The sequence below is a fragment of the Apodemus sylvaticus genome, chromosome 14 (genome assembly GCF_947179515.1).
Source record: "Apodemus sylvaticus chromosome 14, mApoSyl1.1, whole genome shotgun sequence".
Classification (NCBI taxonomy): Eukaryota; Metazoa; Chordata; class Mammalia; order Rodentia; family Muridae; genus Apodemus; species Apodemus sylvaticus.
This window is the reverse complement of record NC_067485.1, coordinates 28,199,936-28,219,760: the sequence shown is the minus strand read 5'-3', so window position 1 is coordinate 28,219,760 and position 19,825 is coordinate 28,199,936. Positions and strand designations below refer to the sequence as shown.

At 41.9% G+C, this 19,825-nt stretch overlaps 1 protein-coding gene across 4 annotated transcripts in view; it reads right to left on the bottom strand.

Moving 5' to 3' along the window:
* Window positions 1-8,216: 8,216 nt before the first annotated feature.
* Slc35b3 (solute carrier family 35 member B3) overlaps window positions 8,217-19,825 on the bottom strand; it is a 28,957-nt gene continuing 17,348 nt past the window's right edge. For 3 of the 4 annotated variants that reach the window (XM_052156675.1, XM_052156676.1, XM_052156677.1), the window contains exons 5-10: window positions 18,860-18,967; window positions 15,801-15,898; window positions 13,736-13,828; window positions 13,232-13,343; window positions 10,697-10,766; window positions 8,217-8,826 (exon numbers count right to left, since the gene is read on the bottom strand). In XM_052156675.1, coding sequence (XP_052012635.1) covers window positions 8,676-8,826; window positions 10,697-10,766; window positions 13,232-13,343; window positions 13,736-13,828; window positions 15,801-15,898; window positions 18,860-18,967 — 632 coding nt within the window. In that variant the 3' untranslated portion in view covers window positions 8,217-8,675. The remainder of the gene's footprint in view (window positions 8,827-10,696; window positions 10,767-13,231; window positions 13,344-13,735; window positions 13,829-15,800; window positions 15,899-18,859; window positions 18,968-19,825) is intronic. The other variant, XM_052156679.1, reaches the window with a different exon arrangement.

The following is a 19,825-nucleotide window of genomic DNA, read 5'->3' as shown; positions in this document are numbered from 1 at the left end:
CCCCTGGGATACTCTTTTGAACTTGCTCTGCTTGCGACTGTCTTGCAGGTTTTTTTCTTTTTTCCCCCTAGGCAGGTGCTCTATAATCCTTAGTTGGATTTCCATGGCAACACTGGTATCATACATCATCCTCCCAAAAAGCTATCTGCAGGGACTCTGACGCTCCCATATCACATCTGGTTTTAGGAGACTTTTCTTTGAAATCTTGGTGGCAGCCTCCACAGCCCGGGAAGTCTTGAATATGCATGCCTGGAAAACCAGCAGCATGTGGACGGCACTGAGTTCTGCTGCTGGCATGAACTACACGGAGTTGTCTCAAACCACAGCTACAGGAGCAACCTCTGTATGTCTTGGTAACCAAACACCTGGAACGAAATCCCAAGGAAACCGACAGTCCTGTGTGCGTAGGGCATGCTGGGGGATCTAGTCTCATGAGAGAGTCTTTGGAAGAGTTTAATCACATCTTTAACTTGTAATTTGTGGGTCTTGTTGATTCCTGAGATACCTTTAAGGCTTCACTTTTCTTAGTGTTCCAATGCAAAGTGCTTCTTTAAAAAAGTGACGCTGCTAAATTCCTTAAGCATGTGGACCATTCTAGGCAGACCCACTCGGTGCTCTACTGACCTTTATTTTTGTTTTGTTTTGACCAACTATAAAGTTTCCAAATATTTTCCCTCTGCTTCTGCTTGTACCTGCATATACACTATTAGTTGTATTGTATGTGAATGAAATAAATACGTAAATGGAATAAAATGCATTTTGTAGAAGTAGCCATTAATATCCACGCTGAAGGCTGTGCTGTCTTGACGTGTCATCCACCAGAGCCTTCCAGTCCAGCTCCCGGAACGTCCTTGTTTTAAACTGAAGCCTCCTGAGCACAAGCTTCGTGACTGCTTCTCTGGCATTCTTGTCTTCTCCTGGGGCGGGGGCGGGGGAAGGCCAGTTAAGGCCTCTCTCAGCATTCCCAGGCCTCTAGGGCTCGCCTCTCCAAATATTTCAGACTTTCTTCCCAATCTCAAAGGTCCCTGATCCACATTGTCACATGTAGTCACAGCTGATTCCATTCTCAGTATCAATTTTCTGCACAAAAATCTGACCAGCACAAAAAAGTATGTATATGTATATGTATACATATAGGTATATGCTGTATGTGTGTGTATGTATATATGTATACACATATAAACATATATGTGCTGTATGTGTGTGTATGTATATATGTATACACATATAAACATATATGTATATATAACATTTGTTTCTTTCTCTTTCTTTTCTTTCTTCTTTCCTTCCTTTCTTCTTTTCCTCCCTCTCTCCCTCCCTCCCTCCCTCCCTCCCTTCCTTCCTTCCTTCCTTTTTTCTACCATTACTTTTCTCTCTCTTACTCTCAAGACTCATGGGATTTGAACTGAATAGATTCTTTTAGAGATGACCATTTACCTCAGGCCATCTTTTTCATGCATGACCACTTTTAATTTTTAATTTACATATATTCTTTGATTACTCTCAACAACTTACGGTTTCTGGTAGAGATCTTACATTTATCTTTTATATATTTTCCAAATAATTTTATGGTGTTTTACTCTTATCTAAATAAAATTTAAAATTCTCCAACTCCTTGTTGTTGCTCTCTACAATATCATCTTTGTGCATGTTAACCTTGGATTTAGGGTTTGCCAAGTCCACATTTTAAACTTAATATATTATCTGAAGTTTCACACGCATTCTTGTAAACCAGAGAGTGGTGGCACATGCCTTTAATCCCAGCACTTGGGAGGCAGAGGCAGGCAGATCTCTGAGTTCAAGGCCAGCCTGGTCTACAGAGTGAGTTCCAGGATAGCCAGGGCTATACAGAGAATCCCTGTCTCTAAAAACCAAAACACACACACACACACACACACACACACACACACACACACACCACAAACCAACAACAAAAAAAAACTACATGCATTTTTGTTTGTTCACAGTTGTATCATCATTTGTCAATAAAATGTATTTGTTGTGATTTTATTTCCTTTTCTTGCTTTTTATATAATGGAATGAATTGCAATAAAATGTTAAATACTTCCCCCATCACAGAAATGCCCTTCTTTCCTAAAATCAAAGAGAATGCTTCTAGCAATTTAGAAAAAGCACCCTACTCAAGTAGGTTTTTTTCTGTAGATACTTTATTAGCTATTGCTAGTTTGCTAATATGTATCATGAGTTGATATTAAATTCTGTTCAGTAGTTTTAACATATCATTGAGGGTTTTTTCCTATTAATGTGGTAAACAACGATGATTTTCAAATGATGCAACAGCTTAAATTCTTGAAGGATGGGGTAGAACCCTGTTAGCATTCACATGGGTGTATTTTGCACACTCTTAGCCCTCCTGCTGTGTTCATGTGGGCACTGAGCACTGGTCACGGAATCCCTTGTCCCTGGGGAGGTTTCCCTCTTACCATCATCCTGGCCTAAAGGGAGAGGTGGAACAGGTCTTCTGCTAGCAGTATTTGAGAATGTGTTGCCAAGACCGATGGCTGTTTTTTAAAGGTTCAGTGAAGTTCCTCTGAGGGACAGCTCTTAATTACAAGTACTTTATCCTTAAAAGTAGATCAAGAGCTATTCACATTTTCTGTTGTGCTGTTTCTTCTAGGTAAAGTGTATTATAGTAGGAATTGGTTGGTCTCATCTACATTTTAAAATGGACTTAAAAGTGACATTTTATTTTAGCTCTCTGCAGAATATTTAAGAGCATCCTTTTCACTTAAGATATTGGCTGTTTTATCTAATTGTTGATCAGCTAAGAGATTTTTAAAACACAATCTTTTCAAATAAGCATTTTTTCTATTTGTATTATATGTTTTAATTTGTGATTTAACGTGTCCATACTTTTTACTTACCCATTGTTAGGCTTGACTTACTGCAGATTTTCTTTAAAACGGCACTTATTGTAACCATTACATATGTAAAGAGCTCTTCTACTTGCCATTTTGCTTTTTACAATCACTTTGGAAAGAAGACATGTTAATTCTATATTTCCTGATGAGAATGAAGCACATTAGTATTTCCCCAGGGTCAGGAAGCTACAATTCCAATCCGGTCTTCGAGTACAGGCTGTCTACGCTTCTAAAAAGTCTTCAGTACAGTTAAGAGAAGGCAAATTTGCCTTGGCTTGGAACATTGACTATCGTCATGGAAGAAAACGTGTGGCCATCAGAACTGCTTGTTTAGCAGTTCCTAAGGCTTGGCTTTAATGTTCCTAGTCCTTTTTCTATGTCACCGTTCACTCCCTAAGGGCCTTCCAAGTTCTCTACCCTGGGCTTCACCAATGGGTGCTGCAAAGACAAAGTGGATTGCCTTCTCAGTGGCTGACTGTTGAGGGCAACTTAAGCCTTTTCTGTGATTTAGATCCTTGGGTTGTCACTGTTTTCAAAAGTCAGTTAGGATGGGACTATTCATCTGCGTGGACTTTTGCCACAGGGCTGTAATGAAGCCATTTGATTTTACAGCCACTTCATTTTAGCAGTCGTACAGATTTGGGATGACAGACAAACCATGATACGGAAATTGTCTGCCTAGAAACACATAGGATTGTGTAATTTAAATTTTGAATATCATAATTTTCAATTAACAAGACTACCATAAGAAGACAATTTAGTTTTATGAGAAGAGATATGCATATATCTATATATTACATATATTTTATGTATAGATATTACTTATACACACATGTATATATTTATGTATTTGTACTATATGTATTTATATACATATATGCATATATTTATACAAAATATACATAAGATATAAAATATGTTGTAACAGATAATATGCACTATATAAAATATATATTCCATATACTTTATATGTATATATATACATATATTTTAAATATTTATTACTCTTTAAATTTGCATATGTGCACATGTGGGCTGGTATCCATGAAGCCCCAAAGGCATCTAAGCAACTTTGGTATGGGTGCTGGGAACCACACTTAGGCCCTCTGGAACAGCAGCGAGATCCCCTAACCTCTGAGCCATCTCTCCAGACCCAAAGTTGTTTTTAGTTTTAGTTATCTCTTGGGCATCATGGTAAATGAACCACATGTGGCCATTTATGCTAACTCCTATTTCATTACTGACAGCAATTCAGACTCATAATTTACTACGGTAACAACGTTCTTTAACTCTCAGGAGAGTCCCACGAAATCATTTAAGTAGAACTCCAATCTGTCTCTTCCACCCCCCCCCCCCCAACTTTTTTGCCCACTGTTCTATTATTCCCACCCTCTTGTTAGGCCTTGTCTCACCGGGGCCCATTGCTGAGAAGAAGCCTTTTGTCTTGGAGCTACCTAACCAGATTGCTTCATTTCTTTTCTGACCTTGGAGCCCGACTTCTCTGTGATTATGCATCTGCCTGATTATTTCTAGAGGTGTCTCCTTTGTCTGACATCTTACCATGCTCAGTGCCTTCTGTTAGTAAATTGTTCCTTTGACTTCGCCCCTTCTTCCCGTATCTTAAGCACCTCTGTGTGCTTCAGCCGCCAGCACATTACTCAAGGCGTCTACGTGAAACCCAGCGCATCCCTGCACACACAGGTGGATCTGGCTGATTGAGGATGAGTAGGAGGAAGGTATCTCTTCATTATTGCTTTGTCTATCTCACAGGGCCTGCTGAGGAGACCAATTCCTTGTGCTGGTTAACTGGTATGTGAATGGGTTGTCTACATGTCTCTGGAAAGAGTGTCACCCAGTTTAAGTGGGCCAGAGAAGACAGGCTGGGAGAACAAGCAACTTGGCATGAGTCAGTCATTACCTGTGTATAGTGTTGGGACAGGGAGAGGCCTCCTGAATAGAGGGTTGTCAGATGCAGGCTCAAAAAATTCAGGTCCTGCATTAATGATTTTTTTTTCTGTTGCTGTGCAGTTAGCATGACCCAAAGTAACTTTCAGATGAAGGCCTTTATATGAGCTAATGGTTCCAGAGAGAGGAGAGTCCATCACGGTGCCACAGAGGCCCTGGCATCAAATGGTAGCAACTGGAAGCTGAGACATCACTTATCAACCTCAGACCAAGGGACAGTGAGAACACTTGGAGGAGGGGTGAGACTTCAAATCCTTACTACCTGCCTAGCCGCCACCAAGTTGACATACTTCCTCCTGCAAGGCCCCGCCTCCTTGAGGTTCTATAACCTCTCCAGACAGACCCACCATCTGGGGAACCAAGTTTCAAATTCAAGAACCTATGATAGACATTTTTTCACTTAGACTACCTCATCTTTTTTCTGCCATAAGTGAGTCTTACACATGTGATTATCAGTTGGAGGCTCATAATTAATATCTGAGAAATGCAACTGGTTTCTCTGAGGCCTAGTTCAATGGACTTTGTTCCAAATGATTTACACTAGATGACTGAAGCTCTGGGGACTCTCACAAGGTGTACGAATTTGTGTCAGAGCATTATGGTGAAGGGACATTTTCTAAACTCTACCAATTAGAGATATATATTAAAACAACCTTCCCTAATTAGCTATGATATGAATGAACATCAACTTCGGTTTATTGTTAGGAGAGGATAGCTTATATTTCTATCACTTATTTTTTTCTCTCCAACTTGAAGTCCTTATTTAAATCATAAACATTAAAGATACTGCTTACATTTAAATTCTACCAAATTACAGTGGCAAATTAAACAGCTTGGAAATAAACAGAACCAAAGACAGCGGCCAAGACACTCTTCTTTATACACATCGCAACGGGAAACCTAAACAGCATTGAGGATAAACCTTTGAGAGGAAGATTCAGAAGTTCTTCTTGGTTCTAAAAACCACCAGGAGAAAATACGACAGAGGGAGAGATGGGAGGAAGATGCTGAGTAAGGGGGAGAGAGCAGGAGAAGAGTGAGAGTGAGACCCAGGAGAAGTGAGTCAGAGAGGGAGAGAGGAGGAGGAAGGTGAGAGGGAGGGGTATTTTAGTTCATTTCCTGGTTTTGTGATAAAACACTGACCAGTGAGATAGTTCTTATGCTTGGTCCAGGGAGTGGCACTGTTAGGAGGCATGGCCTTGTTGGAGTAGGTGTGTTACTGTGGGTGTGGGCTTTAAGACTCTCATCCTAGCTGCCTGGAAGTCAGTATTCTGCTAGCAGCCTTCAGATAAAGATGTACAACTCTCAGCTCCTCCTGCACCATGCCTGCCTGGATGCTGCCATGTCCCCACCTTCATAATGGACTGATCCTCTGAACCTGTAAGCCAGCCCCAGTTATGCTGAGTTGTCTTGGTTATGGTGTCTGTTCACAGCAATAAAACCCTAAGACAATGAGCAACTTAAGGTGGAAAGGATTTACCTGGCTTACAGTGTCCTAATCACAGTCCATCACTGAGGGAAGCTGAGGCAGGGACTCAGCAGGGCAGGAACCTGGAAGACATGAACTGAAGCAGAGCCCATAGGGTAAAGGTGCTTTCTGGTTTGTTGTCCATGGCTTGCTCAGCCTGCTTTCTTATGTAACCTAGGACTACCTGCCTAGGGGCGGCAGCACCCACTATGGGCTGGGCCCTCCTACAGATGTCATTTATCAAAAGGTCCCCAGACATACCCCCAGGCCAATCTGATAGAGCCAATTCCTCAGTTGGTATTCAATCTTGCTGGGAAATGGGAAGTCTAGTTGGTGAAGATCAACCAGCACAGAGAGAGATAGGGGAAAGTGGAGTGTAGGAGAAAGACTGGTAAAACTCAAGAGACGGATGTGCCTCTATATATCCCAGGATAAACCAAAACAATACTACAGAGGGAGAGGTCCTGGAGAGACCTAGGGTAAGCTGCCTGATCTGTCAGACACTGAGAAGGTTGGGGAGAAGCTGCCAATGGTGATGTGTATAATACTAGGGAACACAACTAACTGGGGGAAAAAAATCTGCCATTGGAAGCAGAATGATTACAAGAGCAAACCCAGGACTTTAAATTGATTCAATAAACAAAGACACAGGTTAAAATACTGGTGACATAAAACATGTTGAGAGAACAAATTAGGAAGTCCAAATGGAGATAAAAGGTTTTAATGTGTAACAGTGATGGTGTGGGAAGTTTTCTACATGGGGAATAGGTGCACAGCAGAAGTGCCAGAGACATCTGTATGGGGAATAGATGCACAGCAGAAGTGCCAGAAACATCTGCATGGAGAATGGGTGCACAGCAGGTGTCAGAAACATCTGCATGGGGAATAACAATTTGCTCTTCACCTGATCCGTCTTCTGATCCTGGTTTCCAGCCTGAAGCTCCTTGCTGGTGTTGTTTTTTACTCTGCTCTGCAGCCTATTTTGTTCTTCCTCTGTACAGCCATGTCCAGTCAAGTGCTTCTGACACTCCTGCTGTGCACCCATCCCCGTGCAGATGTATCTGACACTCCTGCTGTGCACCCATTCCCCGTGCAGATGTGTCTGACACTTCTGCAGTGCACCCATCCCCCATGCAGATGTGTCTGACTCCTGCTGTGCACCCATCCCCCATGCAGATGTGTCTGACTCCTGCTGTGCACCCATCCCCCATGCAGATGTGTCTGACACTTCTACAGTGCACCCATTCCCCATGCAGATGTGTCTGACACTTCTGCAGTGCACTCATTCCCTATGCAGATGTGTCTGACTCCTGCTGTGCACCCATCCCCCATGCAGATGTATCTGACTTCTGCTGTGCACCCATCCCCAATGCAGATGTGTCTGACACTTCTGCAGTGCACCCATTTCCCGTGCAGATGTATCTGACTCCTGCTGTGCACCCATTCCCAGCAGTTCACTCTGCAAGAACAGCAAACCACTGAAGTATTTTCATGTCATTACAACAAAAACTTAAAGATGACTTTCTTGACATTAAAACATTATATCATGACAGGGAGGGGATTAAGGGTTTAATCCCCTCTTAGTCTTTGCTAAACATTGGAAGAGTCATCTTCATGAAGATGTAGTGAATATTAATGTCTCAACCATCTGTTATGATCAAAGAACCTTTTACTCCCACTAGAAGCTAACTTTTAATGTACATGTTATATGTTCTTCCCATCTTGATTTTCCTCAATAACAAATTTTATTAACACATTATTTTTTTTTTTAAAAATCACAGGATAATTTTATTTAAGTGAATATTATTTTCTCAAAACTTTAAAAACCCAAGTTTTAAAGTATACATTAGCCCTTCATCCCATCTTCATTTTCCTCCATAACAAATTTTATTAAAACACCATTTAAAAAAAATCACAGGATAATTTTATTTATAAATGAATGTTATTTCTCTAAACTTCAAATCATCAGTTCACTCTTATAACAGAGAAGAATTTAAATAACACCACCGAAACGGACTGGGGATTAACAGTGCTACTACACAGCGCGCTGCAGGCTGGAAGGTGTTCCAATCAGTCTTGCCACACGGTCCATTTCCAGTGAAATGTTCAGGACACTGCTAGGAAGCACTTTCCTTCATACTGACTTATTGCAACATGTCCTAGGTGTGGGCTCTTGATCGTTTGGAGTTGATCAAAAGCATGTGTTGTGTAGAGGCGGATGCCAAGGAACCACCGAGTGTACAATCTGCTCATGTGACAGCAGCCTTCAGATCCTTTGGTTTTTATCACAAGCCTTTGGAAAGTGAATTGATTAACGGTTGTTCCCATAGAGCTTTATTTTAAATAGGCGGACGCAGCTCCTACACAGTCTGTGCCAACGTCCTTGACTTTCTCAAGTCCATGGCTTGCTTTACCACACTGTACATGGATGGCAATCTTATTTTATCCATATTTTTGCTGTAAACATTGAGAAATATGCCAAGGACAACTAATAAGCCAGACCACACATACCTAAAAAAGAAATGAAAATGTGGATATTAACAATTAAGGCATATAATGGTTGGTCCATAATAACTTTAATCACATACAAATTTGCTGCTAGAGGTCTAAAATAAAAGCATTAGAATCGTATGTTGGCTGGAGAGGGGAGGCCCATGCAGCCTGGTTCAGTGTGCTTTCCACTGTTGTGCTAAAGACCATAACCAAGAACAACTCAAGGAAGAATGGCTTTGTTTGGCTTACCCATCCCAGGTCCCTTCAGAGGAAGGTTAAGGCAGGCCTGAAGCAGAGACCACGGAGGAACACTGCTTACCCGTTTCCTCTTTCTGGCCTGCACAGTTGGCTTTCTCATATATCCCAGGATACCTGCCCAGGAATGGCACTGTGCAATGAGGTGGGTCCTCACATGTGTCATAAGTCAAGGAAATGCTTGTTTACAGGCCAATCTGATGGAGGTTTGCTCAATTTAGGTTCCCTCGTATAAGCAGACTCCAGACTGTGTCCAGTTGACATAAAATATAAGCAGCAAAAAGCCTTACCCCTAGTGAAGGTGACAGATGCTAAGGGAGGGAGTATCAATTTTCTCCAGGGATATAGCCCCATGTCGGTTACATATGCTGTGGACTGCCCTACGTCCTGTCACATACCAGCAGCACCAATTAGACTCAGTAGTTAATGAAAGAGAGTATATTAAGTTGGGATAGAAATGTCAGGAGGGGAAGCCGGGACCAGCTGGAGGAGGAGGGAGCAGGAGTTGGATTTGATCAAATTCATTATCTCCATGTATAGAAGCCTTAAAAACATTATGTTGATTAGATACAGAGAAAAGTTATACAAAGTGAGAGTAACTTAAACTTTGGGGGTTATTAGCATACTCAAAGTCTAACACTTACAAAACGACTTAAGACTATATTTAAATAACAGATTCCTATCTATCAAAGGCTACACTGTATATTCAATCCAGTACTCTAACTAGTTGTCCCAGTTAAGTGGAACACATATGATAAAAAAAGGCCAGTCTTCAGGAAACAGAGGATCACCATTATTTAATTACTAAAATATTATAGTGTATAAAAAAGGTTATCTATAAACAACACACAACTTGTAATACATTGATGGTATTTAATTTATAATTTTATTTACAAGTACATATTTGTAAACTAAGTTTGAAATTTGACCTATAATATTCACACGAATTACTTTCAAACACATAATAGTGAAAAGACTGCTGAACACTTTCACAAAGACCCAAATTAAGACGAAATTAAGATACAGCTTACAGAATATCTTTCTATTGTTTATTGCCGTGGAAAGAAGCCATAAATAAACATTTTACACACATGAATTTTAAACATATAATTTACATATATACTAGTGGGAAAGTAAAATCGTTTCCTCAACATACATACAACACTCATGCTCACTATTATCACAAGAAACACACACTCAGTCATTCCACATTGCACACTCACTCTCATCAGCACACGGACACACTCACTCCCCTAACAGTCAGTCACGCTGGCACATATACCTCGCTGCCCACTCAGTCACACTGGTGCACACACCCCACTAACAGTCGGTCCCACTGGTGTGCACCTTTCACCCAGTCAGTCCCTTCTCATGCAGTCACATGCTAACAAGACCACGTTTCCACTGGGCTTTAGCTGGGCAACTTAAGTATATAAAATGACATCCACAGATTCTTAAACTAGGAAAAGGCACTTAACAGATAAGAGATTGAAATGAAAAGAATTCTTTGTAGAGGACAATAGGCTAAAACATATTAAATTTTAAAGAGTAAAAGTTGGAAAAAGACTGCTGTTTAAGATGAAATATGAAATTCAGTATCTAACTTTGAGACCCTTATATACAAAGTACTTACTGAAATGTGAACGGCTTAGCAAAGAACAGAAAGGACAGGACAATGGTCATTGCTTTCCTTCCTGTTGTCACTGCAGGGAAAACAGTTAGATGCATCTTACTGTTGCGGTAGTATTTGGAACTAATTTGTCTACAATTATTTATAGCTCTGTGTATGCCAATCACTAAGACGCCAGACACAACACAACCAACCAACCAACCAACCAACCGAATCCATGCTGCTGCAGAGGTAAAGGTTTAGAGCCCTGCACTGATCCAATCAAATGTCTGAGTACAACTGTTCACAGCATGCTGGAGCCATAAAGAGAGGCTTTCAGGGTAAGAAATTTCTGGGTAGAGCAAGGGTTGTTTGAAGTGGAAACTTCTAGTTTCTTTGGAAAGTTATGTCAAATGATGATTTGCTGGGGTGCACAGGTGAAAGACTGTTTTCCTGAAGCAGACACAGGCGAAATGGACCCCGGATGGAGTACAAATTGACCCCACAGACAGAGGGAGCCGAGCACTGAGCTTTGGTTTGGTTTGCTCTGCCTCGCTACTCTTCACTAATGACACACAGCGATTGGTTCACCCTATAAGGTGTTGCTGAGCTCAAACTGTGATAACACTGCCAACTGCTCCTGAGGTAGGAATGCAGCTTCTGCATTCTTGCCTCAGGCAGGCTGGTGAGCATGGTGGTTTCTTCAGGATTGCACTACAGTAGCCTGGTGTCTGCTTACTGAAAGGATTGGACTGTACAGGCCGGTTCGTACCAGTGTTAGCTTGCTGAAAAGACTGGTCCGCATATTTGGTGTTTGTTACAGGACTGAACTGCTGCCCAAGAAGACTGAGCTCGCCCCCAAAGAACTATTGCTGAACAGGTCTACTTCCCCCATATCCTATTAACTTTTCTCTTCCACTACCTCTGCTGGGTGGTGGGCTAGAGGAGAGGTTGAACCTTTATTAAAAGTAAGTTGCAAAAAATGTCTGCCTACAGTTATCCTTAAGAACAGTGAGAGGCCCATCAGTGCCCGGGTACTCTGTCTGTTTCTGAGACAGGTCCTGCCATGTCTGGCTCATCCTACTCCAGCCTCCACCCACCCTGTGAGATTCCAGGCGTGCACCCCACAATGGCTTACAATATTTAGGCATGGGGACCTCTGTGGACGGGACAGTGATTCTGACAGTCCTGCTCTTTACACACTTGTATTGACACTTCTTCCCACTCTGGGTATTTATTACCCAGCACCCTCTGCTGTGAGGTCTGAGATGGTCCAGCCCAGAGCAAGCAGAGGAGGAGCCAGAGAGTTCTCCATGCTGGCGCTCTCTCCTCACTCTGCTTCCCTCAGTCCCAGACCTTGTCTCAGACTCATGATCCTGGCACTTCACTGAAGAACTTGCTCTGGGAACACAGGTCAGGGCCTGAGCATCAATGACTGGTTTTAGGGCACCTATTTGAGCTGGGCATGTGTTTTGTCTTCCCTAACTTAGGTGTGGTTGTGTAACAGTCTGTGGCCAGGAAAATGTGGGTAGATGCGCTATTTCCAGGAGTGTAGCATCCTAGAATGTTTCCATACAGTATGTCTTGTAAATTCCCAGCCTTCATGCAGCCGCCCAGCAGGAAGCCCTGATGTAGGGAGGGCACTGAGGCCCAACCAAGGAAGCATGGTGAAGATAGCAGGCGTGGAGCCAGGCTTCACCTGGAGTCCTGATTAGCAGGTTGTCACGTGAGCCACTTAATCTCTCCATACTCAGGTTATCTGAGTTTATGGGGCCAGCTGGTTGGGACTCACCCAAAATGGTGTCTGGTACACAGAGGGCTCTGTGTTAGCTATTACTATTCTTTCCTCTGCCCTTTACTGGACAGGAAAACCTTTCCTTCTCTATCATGGAAGCAGGTGTGCATTTACAGTTCTGGGAAACAATGCGGTAGTCACTGGCTCCCCTCCCTCGGATCCCCATTTCTCCTAAGACATCAACCTCCACTCCTCTACGGTGCGACACGGACACCCGCATAACTGCTGAGGAAAGACCCAGACCTGGGGGTGGCGTCACAGGGAACACCCCGGTGAAAGGCTTGCACACTGAGAGCCGCGCCTGCCATGCTTTACATGTAGGAGACTGGTGATCAATTAACAGTATATGAAGGTACTATTTCCCTGAAGGGGCTTCATTCCATTATAGTTTTACAGCATTTGTTTTTCTAATGTATTTCATGTTTTTCATGAAAATGTATATATGTGACATAAAAATGATGTCTTCAGGGCCAGGGATGCAGCTCAGTGGCAGAGTGCGTGCCCAGCATGCTGAGGGTGAGGGCATTTCCTCAGTACTGCAGAAAGGAAAAAAAATGAAATCTTCAAAACAGGAAATTAAGGCCCAAACCCATTTCCTTCAGAAGGCCACGCCAGCTAGTGGAGCCTAAACTGGTGACAAGTGCTATTTTTAGGGAAGAACTCATGCTATTCTGTTCAAAAACAACACTGGAAAAACAATGTTAACTTTTACTTCAATGTAAACAATGAAAACATTTACTTCATAGTCTTAGCAAGTCTCCTACCTGTTACAGCCAGAAGAGCACCAAAGATTTTAATGAGGGCCAGAACAAAGGAGATTCCGAAGTATCCAGTGAGGGAGAACAGGAAGGCATAGCCGTAAGTCCGAACAGGGTTCTGCAAGGAGTAAAAGGACCTGTTAGGAAAGCGCAAAGCAAGCCCGAGCTACCGCAGGAAATCAAGCCACAGATTTCAATCAACCTCTTGGGCAGCAATAAGTCATTGCACAATGCAGTCAAGCAAATAATATTTAGTTTTTATTTAATGGGAAAATATTGATGAAATGAAAAGCCCTTGATTGGTACATTATGAACTTCTTAAAAATTAACTTACAGTGTAGAGAATGAATAAAAAAAATTAAGTATCAATCATTTCTGAGGATCTGTAATGTATTTGTAGAGTTACCAACTTATATCAACAGTAGCCATTTTTGAAATAGGCAAAAAACAGGGCAGATAAAATTATGAAATGTAAAGATGTTTATTTTTTAGAACACGGTGAGTGCTTACCTTTGAACAAAATGCCACTGCTGGGCCCAGTCCACTAGTGCATGACAGTCCCAACAAAATGTACCCAAAACCGATTGAGTATGAATACAGAACCTGGGGAGGCAGAAGCAGGAGAATGACCACCGCGCTGAAAGGGGAAACTGAGGGCTCTGAATACACAGACTAATTCATCTACTCAATCCGTGCTACAAACAAAACCTTTCCAAATCAATAGTATTATCACTGCTCGACAGCTGGAGTGTCTAGAAATAAATCCATGGTCATATGACTGCTTCCATATATGCTAACCTTTTACTTATTCCTGGATTAGGTGCAAAATTGGAAGCAGATTTTATCATTCCAAAAGAATAAACATGACAAACTCCTTAAAGCTACATGTAAGATATGGAAAAATACCCTGAATATTCGCTGGTGTAAATGATACGAGACTCATCACTGTGCGTTCCCCAGCCGCTTCTGCTCTAGCTTCTTAAGCCTCCTCACCTAGTGATGTGTCAAACAGCTTCTAACCGGTCCGCCCGCCTGCTGCAGGCCAGCTCTGCTAGCCTGCCTGCATGTGGGCTGCTCCTCTGACTTCTCACAACTAAGACTCTTGACACTGTAATCTGACCCCAAGGAGAGCTAGAAGTATCCTAGGATAGAAACCAAGGCTTCAGTTTAAAGCCTGTGGACCTCTTGGCTACCCTGAGTTTCCGGGTGACCTACCTGGTCTTAATTCTGAGGCCATCTTTACCCCAGCCACGAGGAGTAGTAACAGTGAATAGGAAGATGCCTACCGAAGCTTAGGTTCCTGTTGTCCAGATGGGACTTATCATGCCCCATGCTGTGCCCAGACAGCAACAGGAAACAGCTGCTTTAATGCAATGTTCCTTCCGAACAGCAAAGCAAGTGTGCTCTTGTTGCCTGCCTGTGTCTCTGTCTGTCTGTCTGTCTGTCTGTCTCTGTCTCTCTCTCTTACACACACACACACACACACACACACACACACACACACACACACACTTCCCTATATAAAAACAAAACCAGAAGATGTTTTATCTGGAGAACACTTTTAAATCCTGTGGACATCTAAAAGGAACAATTTAGAAGACTGGAGAAACAGTTCAGGAATTAAGAATGTGGATTTCAAAGTCAGGTTCTTAGTACTCATGTTAGGTGGCTCACACTCCAACTCTGAGGTGATCTTGACCTCTGCTGATACCTACACTGATGCACTAGTACGTATACACACACACACACACACACACACACACACACACACACGCGCGCACACGTGCACTTTCTCCCTCTAATATTGTACAATTAAAAATAAAATAAAAATATTTTTTAAAAACATTTGAATAAAAGGAAAGATCTTGGTCTTACACAGAAAGCATTACATATACAGATATCTTGTCCCTAAATTAACCTAGATGTCAATGTCCCACTAGTCATAATCCCAGTGGGACTTGTACTTTATGGGAGACTTATAGTAAAAAGGGACAAAGGTAACTGGTCCTAACCATGGGAAAGGAATGAAGCTGCGAATGTTTCTGTGGGCGGAGGCAGAAATCAATTCTAGAGAATTATTTCGACCCTTGAGTGAGGATGTGAGATTTTTTTTTTAAAGGCATCTAAAACAAGTGGGAAGAGCAGGGTGTTTAATATACTGTATTGGGTCTCAGCAGAATGTATTTAATAAAAATTGGAAATTATAAAACTAGTAGGTAACATGAGTGAAAATTTTAAAATCTTAGGTTGGAAAAGGATTTGATACATTGCCAGAAACCATCAACAAGAATTATAAACCTCCACACTGAGTGTAACACAAATACAAACAGAAGAAAAACAATGTCACAGAGGTTTTATAAACAGATAAAAGATTACAGAAATTAATGAGAAAAATATTGATCAGTTACACAATGAGCTCTTAGCAGTGACAGGCTTTCTTCTGACCTTCCACGGTATTCTTAGTGTTATGTTCACGGCAATGATAAGGTAGATTCAAATGCACATGAAGTCTTTGGTACTGTTCACAAAGTCAGCCATGCGCCTGGCAGACTCGAGGGAAGTGCTGGGTGCTCACCATCTCAGAGTTGGAAGCATTGTGCAGTTTCATAGCTTTCTCCTGAACGTTCCCAATGACAGCATCTGCACACAGCGCCAGGGAGATAAGCATCACACCTTCAAGGAATAAGAGAAGGATCCTCTTTAAACATACTGACTGGAAGCAAGGCCGACCAGAAATTTAACTGGGCTGAAAAATCAAAAGCAGACTGTTACTCCCATTTGGCTGGAAAGCTCACTACTCTGATCTATGTCTTGTTTTGGCAGGCACACAGGTGATGATATTAATACAACAAAGACGGACACCAACAACTAGTTAATGCTGCCTGTCATCAGGACCACGATTCAACATCAAGCACAGTTCTCCTTTTAGCAAGGATGGTGTGATGGAAGAACAAGTGTAGAAGAAACTCTTGGATCTACTGTGATTGTCAGCTGCATAAAAGATTTGAAGGGGGAAAAAGCAAACCGCAAATATATTAGACGAAAATCACACACAAAAATTGTCTTTCTAAACATTCGATTTTAAAAGGAACACATGGGCATTTGCCAAGGTCGTTTCTGTGGCATGGCTTCAGCCTGGGATGCTACAGTCTCCTCTATAAATCATACTCAGTCACCTTCTCCACACTTTGCAGGTAGCATCTGTTGACAAGTGCAGTTATAACTTAGGATCTGCCCTCGATCCCACAGCCGTCTCAGCTGCATCTAATGCAACAGTGACTTCGTTAGCCTGCCAGTCAAACTGTCTTCAGTAACTGTTCACATAGGCAACTGTCCCTGTCATGTCCCTGAGAATAATGTGAACAATATTAAGTTGTCACACACTGAATAGCATCAAGTTTGGGTGATACCACTCCCTCCTAGGAAGTAGCATGCAGGTGTGCATGAGAACAGACCTGGTCATCCTGAGCTTCACATATGAAGAAGGAAAGGGAGTCACGGTTCCACCTACGGGTTTCACGGGGCTCGCAGGCTTAATGTGTAAGCCAGTGACTCCCACTTTCCTAAAGCTGCGGCCCTTTAATACAGCTCCTCATGTTGTAGTGACCCCCAACCACAACATTATTTTCATTGCTACTTCCTAAGTATTTTTGAAGTAGTAATGTATTTTTGCTAGTTATGAATTGTAATGCAAATATCTGACATGCTCCTGTGTGATCCTGTGGAAGGGTTGTTCAATCCCCCACAGGATCACGACCCACAGGCTGTGAATCAGTGTTCTAAAAACAGGAGACCAGTGCCCACCGTTTCTTTCATTAAGTATGCTGGGTTCTAATTCTCCCAAATGTGCCCATGGAACTCAGGAATGGAAAGCTCCTGGTACTCGAGATGCACCTTCCTTGGCCATCCTGCCTGCCCCTCTGCTGCCCTCCTGCGGATGCATGTGCGTGTTCTCAGCCCTCCTGCCTGAGGTGATGCCACAGAAAGTCAAGACAAAAGCGACTAACTCTTGGTGCCCTTTACCCAAGAGTGGGCCTGACTTGTTCTGGAGAGTTCTGATCTCTGTTGGTACTACCTCTTCTTTCAAACCAAGACCATCTTTCTTAATTATTAAAGAACACAGCAAATGGGCTATTGAAAAGGAGTGAGAACAGAGTAAGGTGTGTCCTCATCTCTTACGGGGTTTGGAGAAACGGCTTTTCTGACTCTTGACTTGGAACAGCACACCCAGCCACAGCCAGATGGTATCATTCTATAGCCGCGGGTTGCTTTCAACACCTCATTGTTTCCAGAGAATCGTCTTAAGCACATACACACACACTGTTGAGTCAGGGGCAGGAATGGGTCACCAAGAAGTAGTGAATAGTGTACATCAGAGAATCCAAAACATGGAAAGGGTGATTACATTGCTTTTTTTAAAGGTTAAATTTAAACAGGATTAGGATACACTTTATAAACAGAATGCAAATGTAGTTATGAATCATGCCAAACACGCCATTAGCCTGGTCACAGGTTAGGTGAAAGTGTGATTTGAAAAGGCAAGCTTCAAACAGCATGAAAATGGTCCCCACACCTTCTACCATCTCATCTTCTCTTCCTACCAGCTCTGTAGGAGGCAAAGTGTGGTCTCCATACTACAGAAGGAGAGTAAAAGGCCTGCAAGTCACCCATTCTTGGTTGTATTTTTACTAAATTTAATTTCACTCACTGCGAATTTGTGCTTTCTCTAACTTTGTTTTTCAACTAGAAGAGCATATGGTGTCTGTCTTCAAGCAACCTCTTGATATGAAAGTCTGTGATGTAAAAATAAAGATTTGTTGAAAATTCTTGACTCTGATGGTGAGAGGTGTGACTGTGAGAATTCTCTGAATAAGAAGGGAGGTTCCCATGGAAGCTGAAATCCAAGCCCCCTCAGGACTGACTGCAGCTGTTACAGGGCTGCCCCAAGGCCCAACTGCTTCTATTTACACACACGGAGCTCAGGCTGGTAACTAAGGTGGGAAGACTGATAACTGGTCTGATCTGTGAGAACAATTGTGGATCTAATGTAACCAATATTTTTATTATAGAAATAATTAGTTTATACATTGTAATTGCTGTTATTCCAATATTGCCTTTCTCCTTAGTCTTTTATGTGATTTCTTGTTTTTGTTTTTCTGATGTAGAAACTTTAAATGTAATTTTAGGCACGATAAATGATGGTATGACACTATGTTCTTAATAAAACACTTAGTAAGTATATTTCATATACAATAAATATCCCACACACCCACAAACAACTTATCTGAATGATTATTAAAATAAAGACAGGATTCTAGTGTTTATCCCCGGGCATACTGTAATATTTATTTGGCTTTTGAAAAATATAAATTTTAGTTGACAAAAGTTAGCAAGGCACACATTGGAGAAACTGTAAATCACACACAAATAGTTCTAATTTTTATCATTGTGATTTTCCTACAACTTCTGTGTGCAGGTACAGGCCAACCACACATGGAATTAATTTGTAAAGTCTGAAGGCCTTCTTAAGTGTGAGACTCATGGACATTATAACATCATTTAGCATCCTCAAGAAGTTTTACAAATTCTTAGTCAGAACAAAGTGCAACTAAGCCCTACACCTCCATTCCTCACCTGTCAGATTAAAGTTTGGTGCAATTGTGCTGTCAGCGAGGGTAAACCAGATCAGGCCAAGGCTCATGCACACTGCAGCAGACACATCTGCAAGGTTGTATCGCTTTCCTATGGAAGACAAGAGGAAGCTGGCCTCATTATGCAAATATTTGCCCAGCCTACTGTCAGCTCACAGTGCCTCAGCAAGCAGAATATGGATGTGCTGTTCATGCCTAATGCCCAAAACATAAAGAACACTCAGAGCAAGGCATATGACAATCCTACGAGGTTAAAGTTTCAACCAGGTACCACATGTTCTTGTAAGTCAGAAATGGGATCCTATTTTATTTATTATGTCAGGAAAACAAAACTCAAAGCCACACACATGCACCAACTGCTTACTTCAGAGTATGTGGCCTGAGAATGCACCTGAGGGGATTTTGTTGTGACATCATCAGGACACTCACACAGACTGAGATGGATATGATGTCACTGGGCAAATTTATCTCAGGGGAGCATTTTCACATCCACAGTCTACTGGTGACCAAGGCTTCTTATATAGTGCATGGCTGCAATGTGTGAAGACTGAAAAAGTAAAAGGTATACTCCTCAATTTTAGGAGAAAATCTTGATAGAAATGAGTATGTCTTTTACTTATTAAGAGGCCACAGATTTTCTTGCAGTTTGTAAGGTTAAGTCTGCTGAGGGAAGAGAGTGATGGGCGTGGCTATTCTAAACAGCGTTTCAGTTTATAAATACCAATGTGAAGACCATGAGACAGGGGAATTCACTTATTTTCCCTCGCCTCTATTTACGAAATGACATGTATTCTAACTTTTGGTAAAGATTCTAAGGAAATGTATGTGCCTAGTCAGAAGTTTTAGTAGCGACTGAGGTCTTTTCCCCATATGGACGAATGACTATCTGAAATGTCCAGGGGTGGCTGGTACATTTCCACGGTAAAGGCTCAGCTCTAGGAAGGCATCT